Here is a 16114-nt window from a genome sequence, read left to right as displayed (position 1 = left end):
CTTGGCCCAGGTAAGAAGCTTCTGGCCTTGTATATTAGCCATGAGTGGCTTGACACAAGGAATGCGACACTTGTACCCCATGTCCTGGATACATCTGTGTGTGGTGGCTCTTGAAGCAATGACTCCAGCAGCAGTACACCTTGTGAATCTCCCCCAAATTTTTGAATGGCCTTTTTTCACAATCCTTTCAAGGCTGCGGTTATCCCGGTTGCTTGTGCACCTTTTTCTAAAACATGGCTCTGGCAAAACGAGACCGTAAATGTGAAGGAAAAAAAAAAAAAAAAAAAAAAAAAAGGAAAATGGGCCGGGGAGAAGAAGTTAAAAGGGGTTGTCCACTACTGCTACTTAGATCACGTCCTTGTAAAATCTAAAATAAAAAATAAAAAATCTATACTAACCTCCAGTAGAGGCTGCAGACTGGGCACAGTAGTCAAATAGCACAACAATGTCAGTCGACTGGGCAAAAATAGCAGGAATGGCGTCGCTACAGGAGAGTATTCATGGTCTTATTTTATACTGAGCACTGAAATAATTAAGCAGTAGTTGATCAGTAGTGGACAACCCATTTACAATGACTGCCAATTAGCCACATGCAAGTTACCATAATCAGCGGCCATTTAATAGCACATTTAGACCCGCCGACCGAACTTCCATGCGCACACAACATTCTGTGCACAAAATATGGATCTCAGCAAACCTGTCCGGTTTACACAGGATGATGTGCTGCCGAGAACAAAGACTAACAATGCACAAGACAAACGAATGTGATCGTTGCTTCCCCCCCCCCCCCCCCCCCAAGTCTAAAAACAACATAAATTTTTCCTGCAAAGTGGCGTTCATGGCCATACAGCGGTACAAAGAACCTAAAGCACCACTGCAGACCCTCAAACAGAACCTCACGGGGGCAGCCATGCTTACCGAGCCACAGGCAGAATTAATCACACACAGAATGCATTATTGCAGCCATATACAGTGGGGAAAAGAAATATATAATACACTGCGGGTTTTTCAAGTTTTCCCACCTACAAAGAATGGTGAGGTCTGTCATTTTTAGCGTAGGTACACTTCAATTGTGAGAGACAGAAATTTAAAAAACAAACAGAAAATCACATTGTATGATTTTTACATAATTAAATAGCATTTTATTACATGAAATGAGAATTTGATCACCTACCAACCAGCAAGAATTCTGGCTTTCACAGGCCTGTTAGTTTTTCTTTAAGAAGCTCTCCTAATCTGCACTTGTTCGAACTCATTACCTATATAAAAGACACCTGTCCACACACTCAATCACACTCCAACCTCTCCATTATGGCCAAGACGAAAGAGCCGTCTAAGGACACCAGGGACAAAATTGTAGACCTGCACAAGGCTGGGATGGGCTACAAGACAATAGGCAAGCAGCTTGGTGAGAAGGCAACAACTTTTGGCACAACTAATAGAGAATGGAAGAAACAAGATGACTGTCAATATTTCTCGGTCTGAGGCTCCATGCAAGATCTCACCTCTTGGGGTAAGGATGATTCTGAGAAAGGTCATGAATCAGCCCAGAACTACACGAGAGGACCTTGTCAATGACCTGAAAGAGTTGGGTCCACAGTATGAGATATTACCATTAATTACATCGCCATGGGTTAAAATCCTGCAGGGCGTACAAGGTTCCCCTGCTCATGCCAGCACATGTACAGGCCCATTTGGAGTTTGCCAATTATCATCTGGATGATCCACAGTAGGCATGGGAGATCATGTGGTCAGATAATACCAAAATGTTCTATTTTGGTCTCAACTCCAGTCGCCATATTTGAAGGAAGAAGAAAGACGAGTACAACCCCCAAGAACGTGAAGCATGGTAGGAGAAACATATTTTGGAGGTGCTTTTCTGCAATGGGGACTGGACAACTATACCATAATGAAGGGAAGATGGATGGGGTCATGGATCATGAGATTTTGGCCAACAACCTCCTTCCTTCGGTTAGAGCATTGAAGATGGGTCATAGCTGAGCCTTCTGCATGATAATGACCCAAAACACACAGCCAGGGCAACTACGAAGTGGTTCTGCAAGAAGCATTTCCAGGTCCTGGAGTGGCCTAGTCAGACTCTAGACATGAATCAAATAGAAAATCTTTGGAGGCAGCGGAACTCAAAGTTGGAGGAGTGGGCCAGTATCCCTGCTGCAGTATGTGCAAACTTGGTCAAGAACTAAAGGAAACGGCTGACCTCTAATTGCAAACAAAGGTTTCTGTACAAAATATTAAGTTCTGTTTATTTTATTGTATCAAATACTTATTTCATGCAATAAAATGCAAATTATATAAAAATTATACAATGTGACTTTCTCTTTTTTTTAAGATTCTGTCTCTTACAGGTAGTATATCTACGATAAAAATTACAGACCTCTCCATTCTTTGTAGGTGGGACAACTTGCAAAATCGGCAGTGCATCAAATACTTTTTTCCCCCACTGTATATTGAAGCATTTCATAGAAAATATACTTTGAAAAGCCGACCTGTGACTAGGAGTCTTGGATGACTAGTCTGAGGAAGGTCGCTGGTGGCTTTTCCCTTCCTGTCTCCCACGGACGCAGGTTTTTCCCTCATGTATGTGACTAGCGAGAGATGCGTCAGTCTAATGGAGCACAGCAAGGAGCTGGCCGACACACAGGGGCCCTGGCCGGCTTTTTAAAGTAAGCCTTCTCTGGTCCGCACCAGGGTTGCAAAGACAAAAACACATGGCTTCAGTAATGCAACCTGTGTCTGATCCATGTTGCTTGTGGTTTGGGTAGCATGGATCTCCTATCAGGTCCCCTTTAAGATTAGTAGGTGGTTTTAAAGGCTCAAGCCCACTTATTATGTGATTTCATATCACTATACCATGATGGGAACAGTCTATTAGGAGCTGCTGCAGTAAACATGCTTTCAATGGATATTTAAAAAAGGTCCAAACTAACTAGCAACCACCTAAATGGGTTCCTAGGCCTCATTCAGACATCCATGAAACTATGGTTTGAGTACAGACCAAGGTCCACGGACTGGAGCTTGATCTCCTGACCCAACAGTCTCAGGTATAGATGAGGTGTTGAGCTCAGGTCAGGAGACCTGCGTCCAGTCTGTACTCAGACTAAAACATTTGGTAAAATACCAGAGCAAGTGTAGTCAAACTAAATCTACCTAAAAGTATTACTTACCAATCATTTCCAACATTACTTACAATCCGGTGCTAGGGTACAACTAAAGCCTGTACTGGCCTTTACTCCTGCACAGCACCGCTAGCATGCGCTACAGGACAGCAGAGCAAGAAATAACTGCCAACAACTGACTATGTGGGCGCTACTGTGCAGAAAAAAAAAAAAAAAAAAAGTGTTTGATACACTGGCAAGTTTTCCCACCTCCAAAAAGAAAATGGAGAGGTCTGTAATCTTTATCATAGGTACACTTCAGATGTGAGAGACATAATCTTAAAAAAAAAAAAGAAAAAAAAATTCCAGAAAATCACATTGTATGATTTTTACATAATTAATTTGCATTTTATTGCACAAAATAAGTATTTGATACAATAGAAACACAGAACTTAGTATTTGGTGCAGAAACCTTTGTTAGCAATTACAGAGGTCAGACGCCTCCTGTAGTTCTTAACCAAGTTTGCACACACTGCATCAGGGATTTTGGCCCACCCCTCCATAAAGATATTCTTCAGATCTTTCAGGTGTTGGGGTGGTCACTGGGCAACATTGAGTTTCAGCTCCCTACAAACATTTTTTATTGGTTCAGGTATAGAGACTGGCTAGGCCACTCCAGAGCATTGAAATGCTTTTTACAGAGCCACTCCTTAGTTGCCCTGGCTGTGTGTTTCAGGTCACCATTATGCTGGAAGACCCATCCACAACCCATCTTCTTACTGAGAGAAGGAGGCTATTGCCCAAAATCTCACGGTAAATGAACCTATCCATCCTCTCTTCAATACGGTCCAGTCTTCCTGTCCCATTTAAAGAAAAGCACCCCCAAAGCATGTTTCCCTCACTATGCATCATGGTTGCGATGGTGTTCTTGGAGTTATACTCATCCTTCTTCCAAACACGGCGAGTGGAGTGGATACCAAAAAGTTCTATTTTGGTCTCATCTGACCACATGACTTTCTCCCATGCCTCCTCTGGATCATCCAGATCGTCATTGGCAAACTTCAAGTGGTCCTGGACATGTGCTGGCGTGAGCAGGGGGACCTTGTGTGTCCTGCAGGATTTTAATCCATGATGGCGTAGTGTGTTACTAAGGGTAGGGTCAAGACAGCGTGATTGATTACTATGCAGCTGTCAAGCTCAGGTCAGTAGAGCCTACAGCCAGTAAGAGGTTTACCATGTGATTCTCGCACTGAGTTATACGGTCATCTGACCCTGCCCTAACACTAATGTTTGAGACTGTGGTTCCAGCTCTCTTCAGGTCATTGACCAGGTCCTCCTGTATAGTTCTGGGCCTATTCCTGATCTTTCTCATCCTTATTCCACGGGGCGAGATCTTGCATGGGACCCAAACCAAGGAAGCTTGACATTCATCTTGCATTTCTTATATTTTGTAATAATTGTGCCAACAGTTGTTGCTTTCTCTCCAAGCTGCTTGCCTATTGTCTTGTAGCCCATTCCAGTCTTGTGCAGGTCTACAATTTTGTCCCTGGTGTCCTTACAGAGCTCTTTTGTCTTGGCGATGGTGGAATGGTTGGAGTGTGATTGATTGTGTGGACAGGTGTCTTTTATACAGGTAATGAGTAAAGCTGGAGTCACACATAGCGACTCACCAGCGATCCCGACAACGATATCAACGTGTCAGGATCGCTGGTGAGTCGCTACATGATCGCTGGTGAGCTGTCAAACAGACAGCTTCACCAGCGATCAGCACAGCGACGTAGAGCGTGCGTCGTCGCTGTGTTCGTTAGTTACCAGCGCGCTGATGCAGGGAGCTGGTAACTAACGTACATATCGGGTATCCAAGGGACGTGCGTCCCTTAGATACCCGATGTATACGTTAGTTACCAGCTGATCGCTGGTCTCCCGCCTGTCACACGTAGCGATGCGTGAGGGCCAGCGGGAGACCAGCGATGGAAGAAATGTCCAGAGGTTTCCAAGAGCGATCAGCGATACCGGCAGGGGGGCCGGTCGCTGATCGCTGTCACACACAGCGATCTCGCTGGTGACATCACTGTTGTGTCACAAAACTATGTGTGACTGGGCCTTAAGGTCTAACAGGTCTGTGAGAGACAGAATTCTTGCTGGTTGGTAGGTGATCAAAAACGTATTTCATGCAATTTAATTATAGAAAAATCACAGTATTTGATTTAAGTTTTTTTTTTATTTTTAGATTTTGTCATTCACAATTTGAAATGTACCTACCATAAAAATTACTGACCTCGACAATCTTTGAAGGTAGGAAAACATGCAAAACTGGCAGTGTATCAAATACTTATTTTCCCCACTGTATATAACAGAAAATACAGAGTATAATCACTGTGGCTCAGTGGTTAGCAGCTTTGTAGAGTTGGGGTCCTGGGTTCAAACATCTGTTTCCTCCGGGTTCTCCGGTTTCGTCCCACACTATAAATACATACTGATAGGGAATTTAGATCATAAGCACCAATAGGGACAGTGATGATGATGTATGTAAAGCGCTGTGGCATTAATGGTGCTATATAAGTGAGCAAAATAAATTAAAGCATATGCCGCATATAGTACAGACCAAAAGTTTGGACACCTTCTCATTCAAAGAGTTTTATTTTCATGACTATGAAAATTGTAGATTCACTCTGAAGCCATCAAAATTATGAATTAACACATGTGGAATTATATAATTAACAAAAAAGTGTGAAACTGAAAATATGTCTTATATTCAAAGTAGCCACCTTTTGCTTTGATTACCGCTTGAACACTTTTAGCATTCTCTTGATGAGCTTCAAGAAGTAGTCACCGGAAATGGTTTTCACTTCCCAGATGTGCCCTGTCAGGTTTAATAAGTGGGATTTCTTGCCTTGTAAATGGGGTTGGGGCAATCAGTTGTGTTGTGCAGAAGTCTGGTGGATACACAGCTGATAGTCCTACTGAATAGACTGTTAGAATTTGTATTATGGCAAGAAAAAAAGCAGCTACGTAAAGAAAAACGAGTGGCCATCATTACTTTCAGAAATGAAGGTCAGTCAGTCCGAAAAACTGGGAAAACTTTGAAAGTGTCCCCAAGTGCAGTGGCAAAAACCATCAAGCGCTACAAAGAAACTGGCTCACGTGAGGACTGCCCCAGGAAAGGAAGACCAAGAGTCACCTCTGCTGCGGAGGATAAGCTCATCCGAGTCACCAGCCTCAGAAATCGCAGGTTAACAGCAGCTCAGAATAGAGACCAGGTCAATGCCACACAGAGTTCTAGCAGCAGACACATCTCTACAACAACTGTTAAGAGGAGACTTTGTGCAGCAGGCCTTCATGGTAAAATAGCTGCTAGGAAACCACTGCTAAGGACAGGCAACAAGCAGAAGAGACTTGTTTGGGCTAAAGAACACAAGGAATGGACATTAGACCAGTGGAAATCTGTGCTTTGGTCTGGTGAGTCCTAATTTGAGATCTTTGGTTCCAAACACCGTGCCTTTGTGCGACGCAGAAAAGGTGAACGGATGGACTCTACATGCCTGGTTCCCACCGTGAAGCATGGAGGAGGAGGTGTGATGGTGTGGGGGTGCTTTGCTGGTGACACTGTTGGGGATTTATTCAAAATTGAAGGCATACTGAACCAGCATGGCTACCACAGCATTTTGCAACGGCATGCTATTCCATCCGGTTTGCGTTTATTTGGACCATCATTTATTTTTCAACAGGACAATGACCCCAAAAACACCTCCAGGCTGTGTAAGGGCTATTTGACCAAGAAGGAGAGTGATGGGGTGCTACGCCAGATGACCTGGCCTCCACAGTCACCAGACCTGAACCCAATCGAAATGGTTTGGGGTGACCTGGACCACAGACTGAAGGCAAAAGGGCCAACAAGTTCTAAGCATCTCTGGGAACTCCTTCAAGTCTGTTGGAAGACCATTTCCGGTGACTACCTCTTGAAGCTCATCAAGAGAATGCCAAGAGTGTGCAAAGCAGTAATCAAAGTAAAAGGTGGCTACTTTGAAGAACCTAGAATATAAGACACATTTTCAGCTGTTTCACACTTCTTTGTTAATTATATAATTCCACATGTGTTAATTCATAGTTTTGATGCCTTCAGAGTGAATCTACAATTTTCATAGTCATGAAAATAAAGAAAATTCTTTGATTGAGAAGGTGAGTCCAAACTTTTGGTCTGTACTGTACATTACTTTATCAGAAAAGGGCTAAAGTATGTGGAAAGCAGTGGCAGGGTCCAAATCAAACCCATGTTTACCAGGTTTTAATTTAGAATCACAGCACAGGTGCAGAGGAGATGGAGAAAGTAATTTCTCCATCTCCTCCATTGCCCGTTTCAGCATATATCATCCAAGTGGAGTTCAATGTTTCACACGCACACATAGACTGGCATTGGTGCATGTGGTCCGGTTATCAGATGCACTCACAGGATTTTGTGATCATTCTTATGCAAAATCGGCATGAGAAAATAATTTCTGAGCTGCACTGCCCCATAGTCTGACACTAGGCCGAGTGCTATCGGAAAAATTATCGCGTAGCACTCGGCTCTGTTATACCCTAGCGTGAGCATAGCCTTACGGCGCATTTAGACGTCTGTGCAAATAGGTCCGAGATCAGACCATAATGCATATAGGCTGATATGAGCGTTAAAGCCCCATAGAAATCCATGATGCCATCACCCTGAAGTAGGGAGACGCAGCATTGCTGTCCGATCCTGGACTGATTTGCATGAATATCTAATTGCACAAAGAAATGCCTTCAGCTTTTGAAAGTTCTGGAGGCTTGATGACAAAATTACAGATGTTCAACTCTAAAGGTATGCACACAAGAAGGTTTTATTTAGTTTTTTTTCTTCGAGGCAAAGATGACATTTAGGCAGGCCAACAATGTGCTACCATTCACAAGAACGCCCTTATTGGCCCGTGTACACATGCCAGCTATTGGATTGGGTAGGCTGGTATAAAAATCAGCACATCACTGAGTAAACAGGGGATCTTTTGCCAAAAACATGAAGTTGTTTGGGGACAGAACAATAGTGTGATCGGTCACTGTTCCCATCAGTACTCCGTGCCCTGTGGAAACAACCACCAACTGATATACAATATATAGTTGTTAATCACTCGTTAACGGGATGAAATTGGCTCATCCAAACAGACAAAGAGTGAATGCACATCCTCATGAAAAGCAAGTCAAGGTAGGCCAGACTAACATCAACCATGCCTAATATAGGCCAGAATTATTAGGTGAGGAAGTGTACATGTTCTGGTCATATTACCCTGAATATTTATATAGCGGCACTATTTATACGTGACTCTAAATAAGTCCAGAGGAAACGCTGGCCTGAAAAACGCCTGCACGTCCTAAGAGACAATAAAATGAATGGTGCAGAAATATTCACACCGGGCTGTAAAATGTTTTTAAATGCCGTCAATTCTGTCTATTTTCATTTACTCCTAACCAATGTCCTCAAACACCATTATGTGATGGAATGCAGCACAAAGGACGTCTGACTGCAGCGCTCCGGATGGAAACATCGCAAAGATCGAGTTCTACCAGGGCCGACAAAGCGGTCACGAGCCATTGTGTGCTGCCATATAAGAGTCCGCTCTCTGATCCGGTCACAGTGTAAACACCAGCACCGGGTTATTTCTGGAGTGGAAGGTTGGGGAGATCCAACTCTTCACGGCTGTAACGTGAGCCATATTCCACCCAAGACAAGCTTGCTTTTGTACAGATCAGCTGCTCCTCAGAATACTACACAACCTGCCAGCTCAGCTATTCATTGGCTTAACTCTTCCCTGCCTGGCGTCTCAATCACAAGGAACCTGACACCCTATAAAGAAAAGCCTGACTGTTCTGGTGAACCTGCACCGATAGGGAGAAGGAAGGACACTAATCATTACAATGTGTGCCTGAAATCTGGGGGTGGCACAGACACAGCACCGGACGGTCACACTGGGGTCTGCTGTTGCACCACTGGTTGTTTTTAATATGGAAAAAAAACAAAGAAAGCTTATTTACAATAAACAAAAATAAATAATAAAAGCTTGAGGTATGCAACACACATGACAAAGCCAGACACTGCTACAGTGACACCGGAACGGGGGATGTGGGCACATAGCACATAGGAGGCAGCTATACAGCCATGTACACGCTGTCCTTTGTGTTAGGTGACATTATATCCACAGGAAGGCAGACAGCAGGAGGTGGCGTACAGGAGGAGATAACCTGCCACTACAATGGAGTCCGAAACCATTACTGCACACTGCACAGCAAAGAAGTCAGGAGTGGAGACAAAGGGAAGGATGAAGGCCCAGGCAGGAGACAGACTGTGCCCATCACCTACATGACACTCACTCACTTGGCAGCAGGAGACACCGTGTCCCCATCACCCTCACTCACTTAGCAGCAGACGTGCACCACTAATGAGGCCATGTCCAGCTGACTGTAAGCTCATAGGCACAGGATCAGCAGGGAGAAGTGTGCGACTGCCAGACTACAGACAGAGCTGGAGTACTGGGGGCACAGAGACAAGAGCAATGATAGGGAGAAGAGGGGGCACAGGGACAGTAACCATATGGGGGGCACTGAGAAAAAGAGCAATACTAGGAAGAAGGGGGGGGGGGCATAGAGACAGCAAGCATATGGGGGCATTGAGACCAGAGAAATACTGAGGAGGGGGACACAGACGAGAACAATACTGGGGCGAGCACTGAGGAGCAATACTGGGGGGAGCACAGAGTAGAGGTGTACTGGGGGGAGCACTATTAGATGAAGGGAGCATGGAGACAACATGAGTACTGGGGGCAGAGAGACAAGAGCAATATTGGGAGAAGGAGGGCACAGAGACAACAACAACACTGGGGGGAAGCCACAGAGACGACAACAACACTGGGGGGAAGCCACAGAGACGACAACAACAATACTGGGGGGAAGCCACAGAGACGACAACAACAATACTGGGGGGAAGCCACAGAGACGACAACAACAATACTGAGGGAAGCACAGCGACAAGAACAATACTGAGGGAAGCACAGCGACAAGAACAATACTGAGGGAAGCACAGCGACAAGAACAATACTGGGGGGGCACAGAGATAACAATACTGAGGGAAGCACAAATACAAGATGAGTACTGGGGGGGGGGAGCACAGAGACAAGAGGAGAACTGGGGGGCACAGAGACAACAACAATACTCGGGGGACGCACAGAGACAAGAGGAGTACTGGGGGGGCACAGAGTCAACAACAATACTGGGGGGGCAGCACAGAGACAACAACAATACTGGGGGGAAGCCACAGAGACGACAACAACAATACTGGGGGGAAGCCACAGAGACGACAACAACAATACTGGGGGGAAGCCACAGAGACGACAACAACAATACTGGGGGGAAGCCACAGAGACGACAACAACAATACTGGGGGGAAGCCACAGAGACGACAACAACAATACTGGGGGGAAGCCACAGAGACGACAACAACAATACTGAGGGAAGCACAGCGACAAGAAGAGTACTGGGGGGGCACAGAGATAACAATACTGAGGGAAGCACAAAGACAAGATGAGTACTGGGGGGGGAGCACAGAGACAAGAGGAGAACTGGGGGGCACAGAGACAACAACAATACTGGGGGGGACGCACAGAGACAAGAGGAGTACTGGGGGGCACAGAGTCAACAACAATACTGGGGGGACGCACAGAGACAAGAGGAGTACTGGGGGGGCACAGAGACAACAACAATACTGGGGGGAAGCACAGAGACAAGAGGAGTACTGGGGGGGCACAGAGTCAACAACAATACTGGGGGGGATGCACAGAGACAAGAGGAGTACTGGGGGGGCACAGAGTCAACAACAATACTGGGGGGACGCACAGAGACAAGAGGAGTACTGGGGGGGGCACAGAGACAACAACAATACTGGGGGGAAGCACAGAGACAAGAGGAGTACTGGGGGGGCACAGAGACAACAATACTGGAGGGAAGCACAGAGACAACAACAACACTGGGGGGGAAGCACAGAGACAAGAGGAATACTGGGGGGCACAGAGACAACAATACTGGGGGGAAGCACAGAGACAAGAGGAGTACTGGGGGGCACAGAGACAACAATACTGGGGGGAAGCACAGAGACAAGAGGAGTACTGGGGGGCACAGAGACAACAATACTGGAGGGAAGCACAGAGACAAGAGGAGTACTGGGGGGGCACAGAGACAACAATACTGGAGGGAAGCACAGAGACAAGAGGAGTACTGGGGGGGGCACAGAGACAACAACAATACTGGGGGGAAGCACAGAGACAAGAGGAGTACTGGGGGGGCAGAGACAAACACTGGGGGGGAAGCACAGAGACAAGAGGAATACTGGGGGGCACAGAGACAACAACAATACTGGGGGAAGCACAGAGACAAGGAGTACTGGGGGGCAGAGAGACAACAACAATACTGGGGGGAAGAACAGAGACAAGGAGTATTGGGGGGGGCACAGAGACAACAATACTGGGGGGAAGCACAGAGACAACAATACTGGGGGGAAGCACAGAGACAAGAGGAGTACTGGGGGGCACAGAGACAACAATACTGGAGGGAAGCACAGAGACAAGAGGAGTACTGGGGGGGGCACAGAGACAACAACAATACTGGGGGAAGCACAGAGACAAGGAGTACTGGGGGGCACAGAGACAACAATACTGGGGGAAGCACAGAGACAAGAGGAGTACTGGGGGGAAGCACAGAGACAAGAGGAGTACTGGGGGGCACAGAGACAACAATACTGGAGGGAAGCACAGAGACAAGAGGAGTACTGGGGGGGGCACAGAGACAACAACAATACTGGGGGGAAGCACAGAGACAAGATGAATACTGGGGGGCACAGAGACAACAACAATACTGGGGGAAGCACAGAGACAAGGAGTACTGGGGGGCACAGAGACAACAATACTGGGGGAAGCACAGAGACAAGAGGAGTACTGGGGGGAAGCACAGAGACAAGAGGAGTACTGGGGGGCACAGAGACAACAATACTGGAGGGAAGCACAGAGACAAGAGGAGTACTGGGGGGGGCACAGAGACAACAACAATACTGGGGGAAGCACAGAGACAAGATGAATACTGGGGGGCACAGAGACAACAACAATACTGGGGGAAGCACAGAGACAAGGAGTACTGGGGGGCACAGAGACAACAATACTGGGGGAAGCACAGAGACAAGAGGAGTACTGGGGGGAAGCACAGAGACAAGAGGAGTACTGGGGGGCACAGAGACAACAATACTGGAGGGAAGCACAGAGACAAGAGGAGTACTGGGGGGGGCACAGAGACAACAACAATACTGGGGGGAAGCACAGAGACAAGATGAATACTGGGGGGCACAGAGACAACAACAATACTGGGGGAAGCACAGAGACAAGGAGTACTGGGGGGCACAGAGACAACAATACTGGGGGAAGCACAGAGACAAGAGGAGTACTGGGGGGAAGCACAGAGACAAGAGGAGTACTGGGGGGCAGAGAGACAACAACAATACTGGGGGGCAGAACAGAGACAAGGAGTATTGGGGGGGCACAGAGACAATAAGAGTACTGGGGGGGGCACAGAGACAAGAGGAGTACTGGGGGGGGCACAGAGACAACAACAATACTGGGGGGAAGCACAGAGACAAGAGGAGTACTGGGGGGCACAGAGTCAACAACAACAACACTGGGGGCACAAAGACTAGATGAGAGCGTCCTTTCCAGCTGCAGACGATCATGATTACCTCTGTCTGGCTTCATCCTCTCGGCCGTGTCACAGGAGGACTTCATGCTGCTCGTCCTCCTCCCGGGGGTCCTCCTCTCTGGGGGCACTTCTTGCTATGAGAGGTCGCACATGAGTGACGCTGCCCCTGCCACCCTGTGCCCACACTGCCCAGCCTATTTATAACCTGCGGGCAGCTCTCATCACACACAGACTGGGGAGCCCGCGGGCCGTGCGATCGGAGGGTGACTCACCCGATAGGGTCACCGCCAGACAATCCCCGTCTGGATAGTGCCTACAAGGCGGACCCTGCCATCCGCACAGCTGATTCTGCCCCCTCCTCCTCCTCTCCTCCCTGCCAGGTCACAGCTGACACATTGTCACTCCAGTTAATCAATAAGCGATCAGCAAGGTCGCCGATCAATCGGGTCACTGGCGCCTGGCGGGAATGCGCGATGTGATCGGTCACGGGGCCTCAGTGCCGTCCCCACTAACCCCGGTGACCTGGCCCCGCTTCCCCCACCCGAGCTAATCCCACTGCCATCCTCCCTCTCCCGGCATCGTCTCCCCTCCCGCTACATGGAAGCCAGGCTCTGGCCAATGCCTTCCCAAGGCTCGATCCGCTGCACCATCTCCCCTGGCCGGTACTGTGGGGCCCCCTCCTGTCCTCCTCTCCCCCTGGCCTCAATGCGAAGGGCCACTGCCAGGACCATGAGCGCCCCCCTGGGACATGGGAAGTTACAGAGCAGTCGGGAGCCCGCACTCATCAACTTGTCAGCGGAAAGGCAAGTCAGTGAGTGTCCGCCCGTCCCGTCCGCGAAGCCGCCTGCTGTCACCCCGCTGACCCCACCACCCTCCTCACTGACTCCCGACTGTCACAACACTGTCTATGCTGCAGCCCGACGGGTCACGTGTCCCAACAACAGCCAATCCCCTGTCGTCACTTCCTCTGGCACTTGAGGCTCCGCCAGGAACCGCGTTGCCGTGGTAACGAGACCGTGAGAACCCTCCGGTGCTGCGAGCAGCCTCAGCAGCGCGCGGGGCCCACAGCGCTGAGAAAGGATGCACGCACCGTGTACACGGAGGCGGCACACTCCGGGCTATAGTGTACAGTCACTGAAGTGATGGTGATGGGCTGCGCATGCGTGGCCAGCTGCTGCTGGAGTCAGTGGGCTGTGTGGTGTTGTGCTGAGAGATCAGGGCTCCTCAGGCCGCGTTCACACGTCCAGTATTTGGTCAGTTTTTACACCAGTCCCCACTTCTGTATTTATCACCCAGTCCTGGTATTGGCTTCCAGATACTGAGGTAACATACTGTGTGAACGTGGCCTTACACTGAGCCCCCCGTGTGCCCCGGAGCCCCCTTTGCTGTCCACTTCTCTGTGCTGCACGAGTTGTAGCTTTGACTGGAAAATGAACAAAAAATTAACTGCGATAAATTGGTGAAAAACAAAACGCAATCCCGCCATTGTTTCTGAGTTTTGTTTTCTCTGGTGTCCGTAGTGCGCTGGAGTCCTGGGTTCGAATCCCACCAAGGACAACATCTGCAAGGAGTTTGTATGTTCTCCCCGTGTTTGCGTGGGTTTCCTCCGGGTTCTCCGGTTTCCTCCCACACTCTAAAGACATACTGATAGGGAATTTAGATTGTGAGCCCCATCGGGGACAGCGATGATAATGTGTGCAAACTGTAAAGCGCTGCGGAATATGTTAGCGCTATATAAAAATAAAGATTATTATTATTTATTTTCCTGGTCAGTATGGTGACGGTGATACCAAACTTGTAGATTTTTTATTATTATTATTATTATTTAACCCTTCACCCCCCAGCCTGTTTCCACCTTCCTGAAGAGGTCAGTTTTTTACAATTCTCACCACTGTCACTTTATGTGGTAATAGCTCGGGAACGCTTCACCGGATCCCACTGACTCTGAGGTAATATTTTTTCATGACACATTGTAGTTTATGTTAGCGGTAAATTTAGGTCGATATCATTTGCGTTTATGTATAAAATTTTACTTTTTTTTTAAGTTAGCAATTTTCAAACTTTTCATTTCTCGTGCCCTTAAATCAGAGTCGTGTCGCACAAAAATAGTCAACAAATAACATTTCCCACATGGGTACATTACATCAGCACAATTTTTTAAACATGATTTTTTTTTTGTTACGGAGTTAGAAGGGTTTAAAGTTTAACAGCGATTTCTCATTTTTCCATCAAAATTGATAAACCCAATTATTTAGGGATTACATCATATTTGCAGTGACTTTGTGACAGAAAATACCCCAAAGTGACACTATTTTAAGCTCAAAACCACATTCTTGAAGTTTATTAACCCTTTAAGGGCTTCACTGGAATTCAAGCAATGTGGAAGGAATAAATGAAAATTTTACTTTTGAAAATGTTGCTTTCGCCCCAAATGTTTCATTTTCACAGGGGTAACAGGAGAAAATGCACTGTATTATTATTATTTATTTATATAACACCATTCCCTGGTGCTGGACATGAGAAGGGGTTACATACAAAAAAACAAACACAAAATGCATGCAAACTAACAATGACACATTGAAAAACTTACTACACTGATACCCCATATGTGGTGGGAAACTACTGTTTGAGGGCTCGGCAGAGAAGGAGCATATGGAGTGTAAAATTGGCTGGCATAGATAGTGGCCACCATGTCATGTTTGCAGAGCCCCTCATGTGTCTAAACAGTGTAAAGGGCCTTTTACATTTAGCGATGCACCAGCGATCCGACCCGGTCAGGATCGCTGGTGCATTGCTAAATGATCGCTAGTGAGCTTCCACACAGGAAGATCTCACAGCGATGCAGCAGCGACACAGCGGACGTTACCTTTCACACACAGCGATCCTGACGTCCTCCCGCCCGCATCCACGCGTCGCTCATCGGCGCCAGCAGGAAGAGCCGGATGAGAAATGGATCTCGCGTGATCAGTGATAACCAGCGGGGGAGCCGGTCAGAGGTAAGTATCACACATAGCGATATCGCTAGCAATATCACTGCAACGTCACAAAACCAGTGACGTTTTAGCGATATTGCTAGCGATATCGCTATGTGTAAAACCCCCTTAAGGGCAGTTTCACACGTCCAGATAATTCCGGTACCGGAGCTATCCGTGTCCGTGTGCATACGTATGCCATCCGTGTGATATCTGTGTGCTATCCGTATATCCGTGTGTACCATCCGTGTGCTGTCCACGTGTCCGTGTTTTTGAAAAATTATTTTC

General features: G+C 47.3%; 1 protein-coding gene across 2 annotated transcripts in view; it reads right to left on the bottom strand.

The window, feature by feature from the left end:
* The window catches only part of ATOSA (atos homolog A), a 71031-nt gene extending 57137 nt beyond the window's left edge, over nucleotides 1-13894 (bottom strand). Inside the window, exon 1 of one of the 2 annotated variants that reach the window (XM_073568409.1) lies at nucleotides 12895-13894. In XM_073568409.1, coding sequence (XP_073424510.1) covers nucleotides 12895-12940 — 46 coding nt within the window. In that variant the 5' untranslated portion in view covers nucleotides 12941-13894. The remainder of the gene's footprint in view (nucleotides 1-12894) is intronic. The other variant, XM_073568408.1, reaches the window with a different exon arrangement.
* Nucleotides 13895-16114: the final 2220 nt, after the last annotated feature.

This window comes from Dendrobates tinctorius, unplaced genomic scaffold, assembly GCF_039654945.1.
Source record: "Dendrobates tinctorius isolate UK_male_01 unplaced genomic scaffold, ASM3965494v1 ptg000022l, whole genome shotgun sequence".
NCBI lineage: Eukaryota > Metazoa > Chordata > Amphibia > Anura > Dendrobatidae > Dendrobates > Dendrobates tinctorius.
This window is presented reverse-complemented; position numbering and strand designations above follow the sequence as displayed.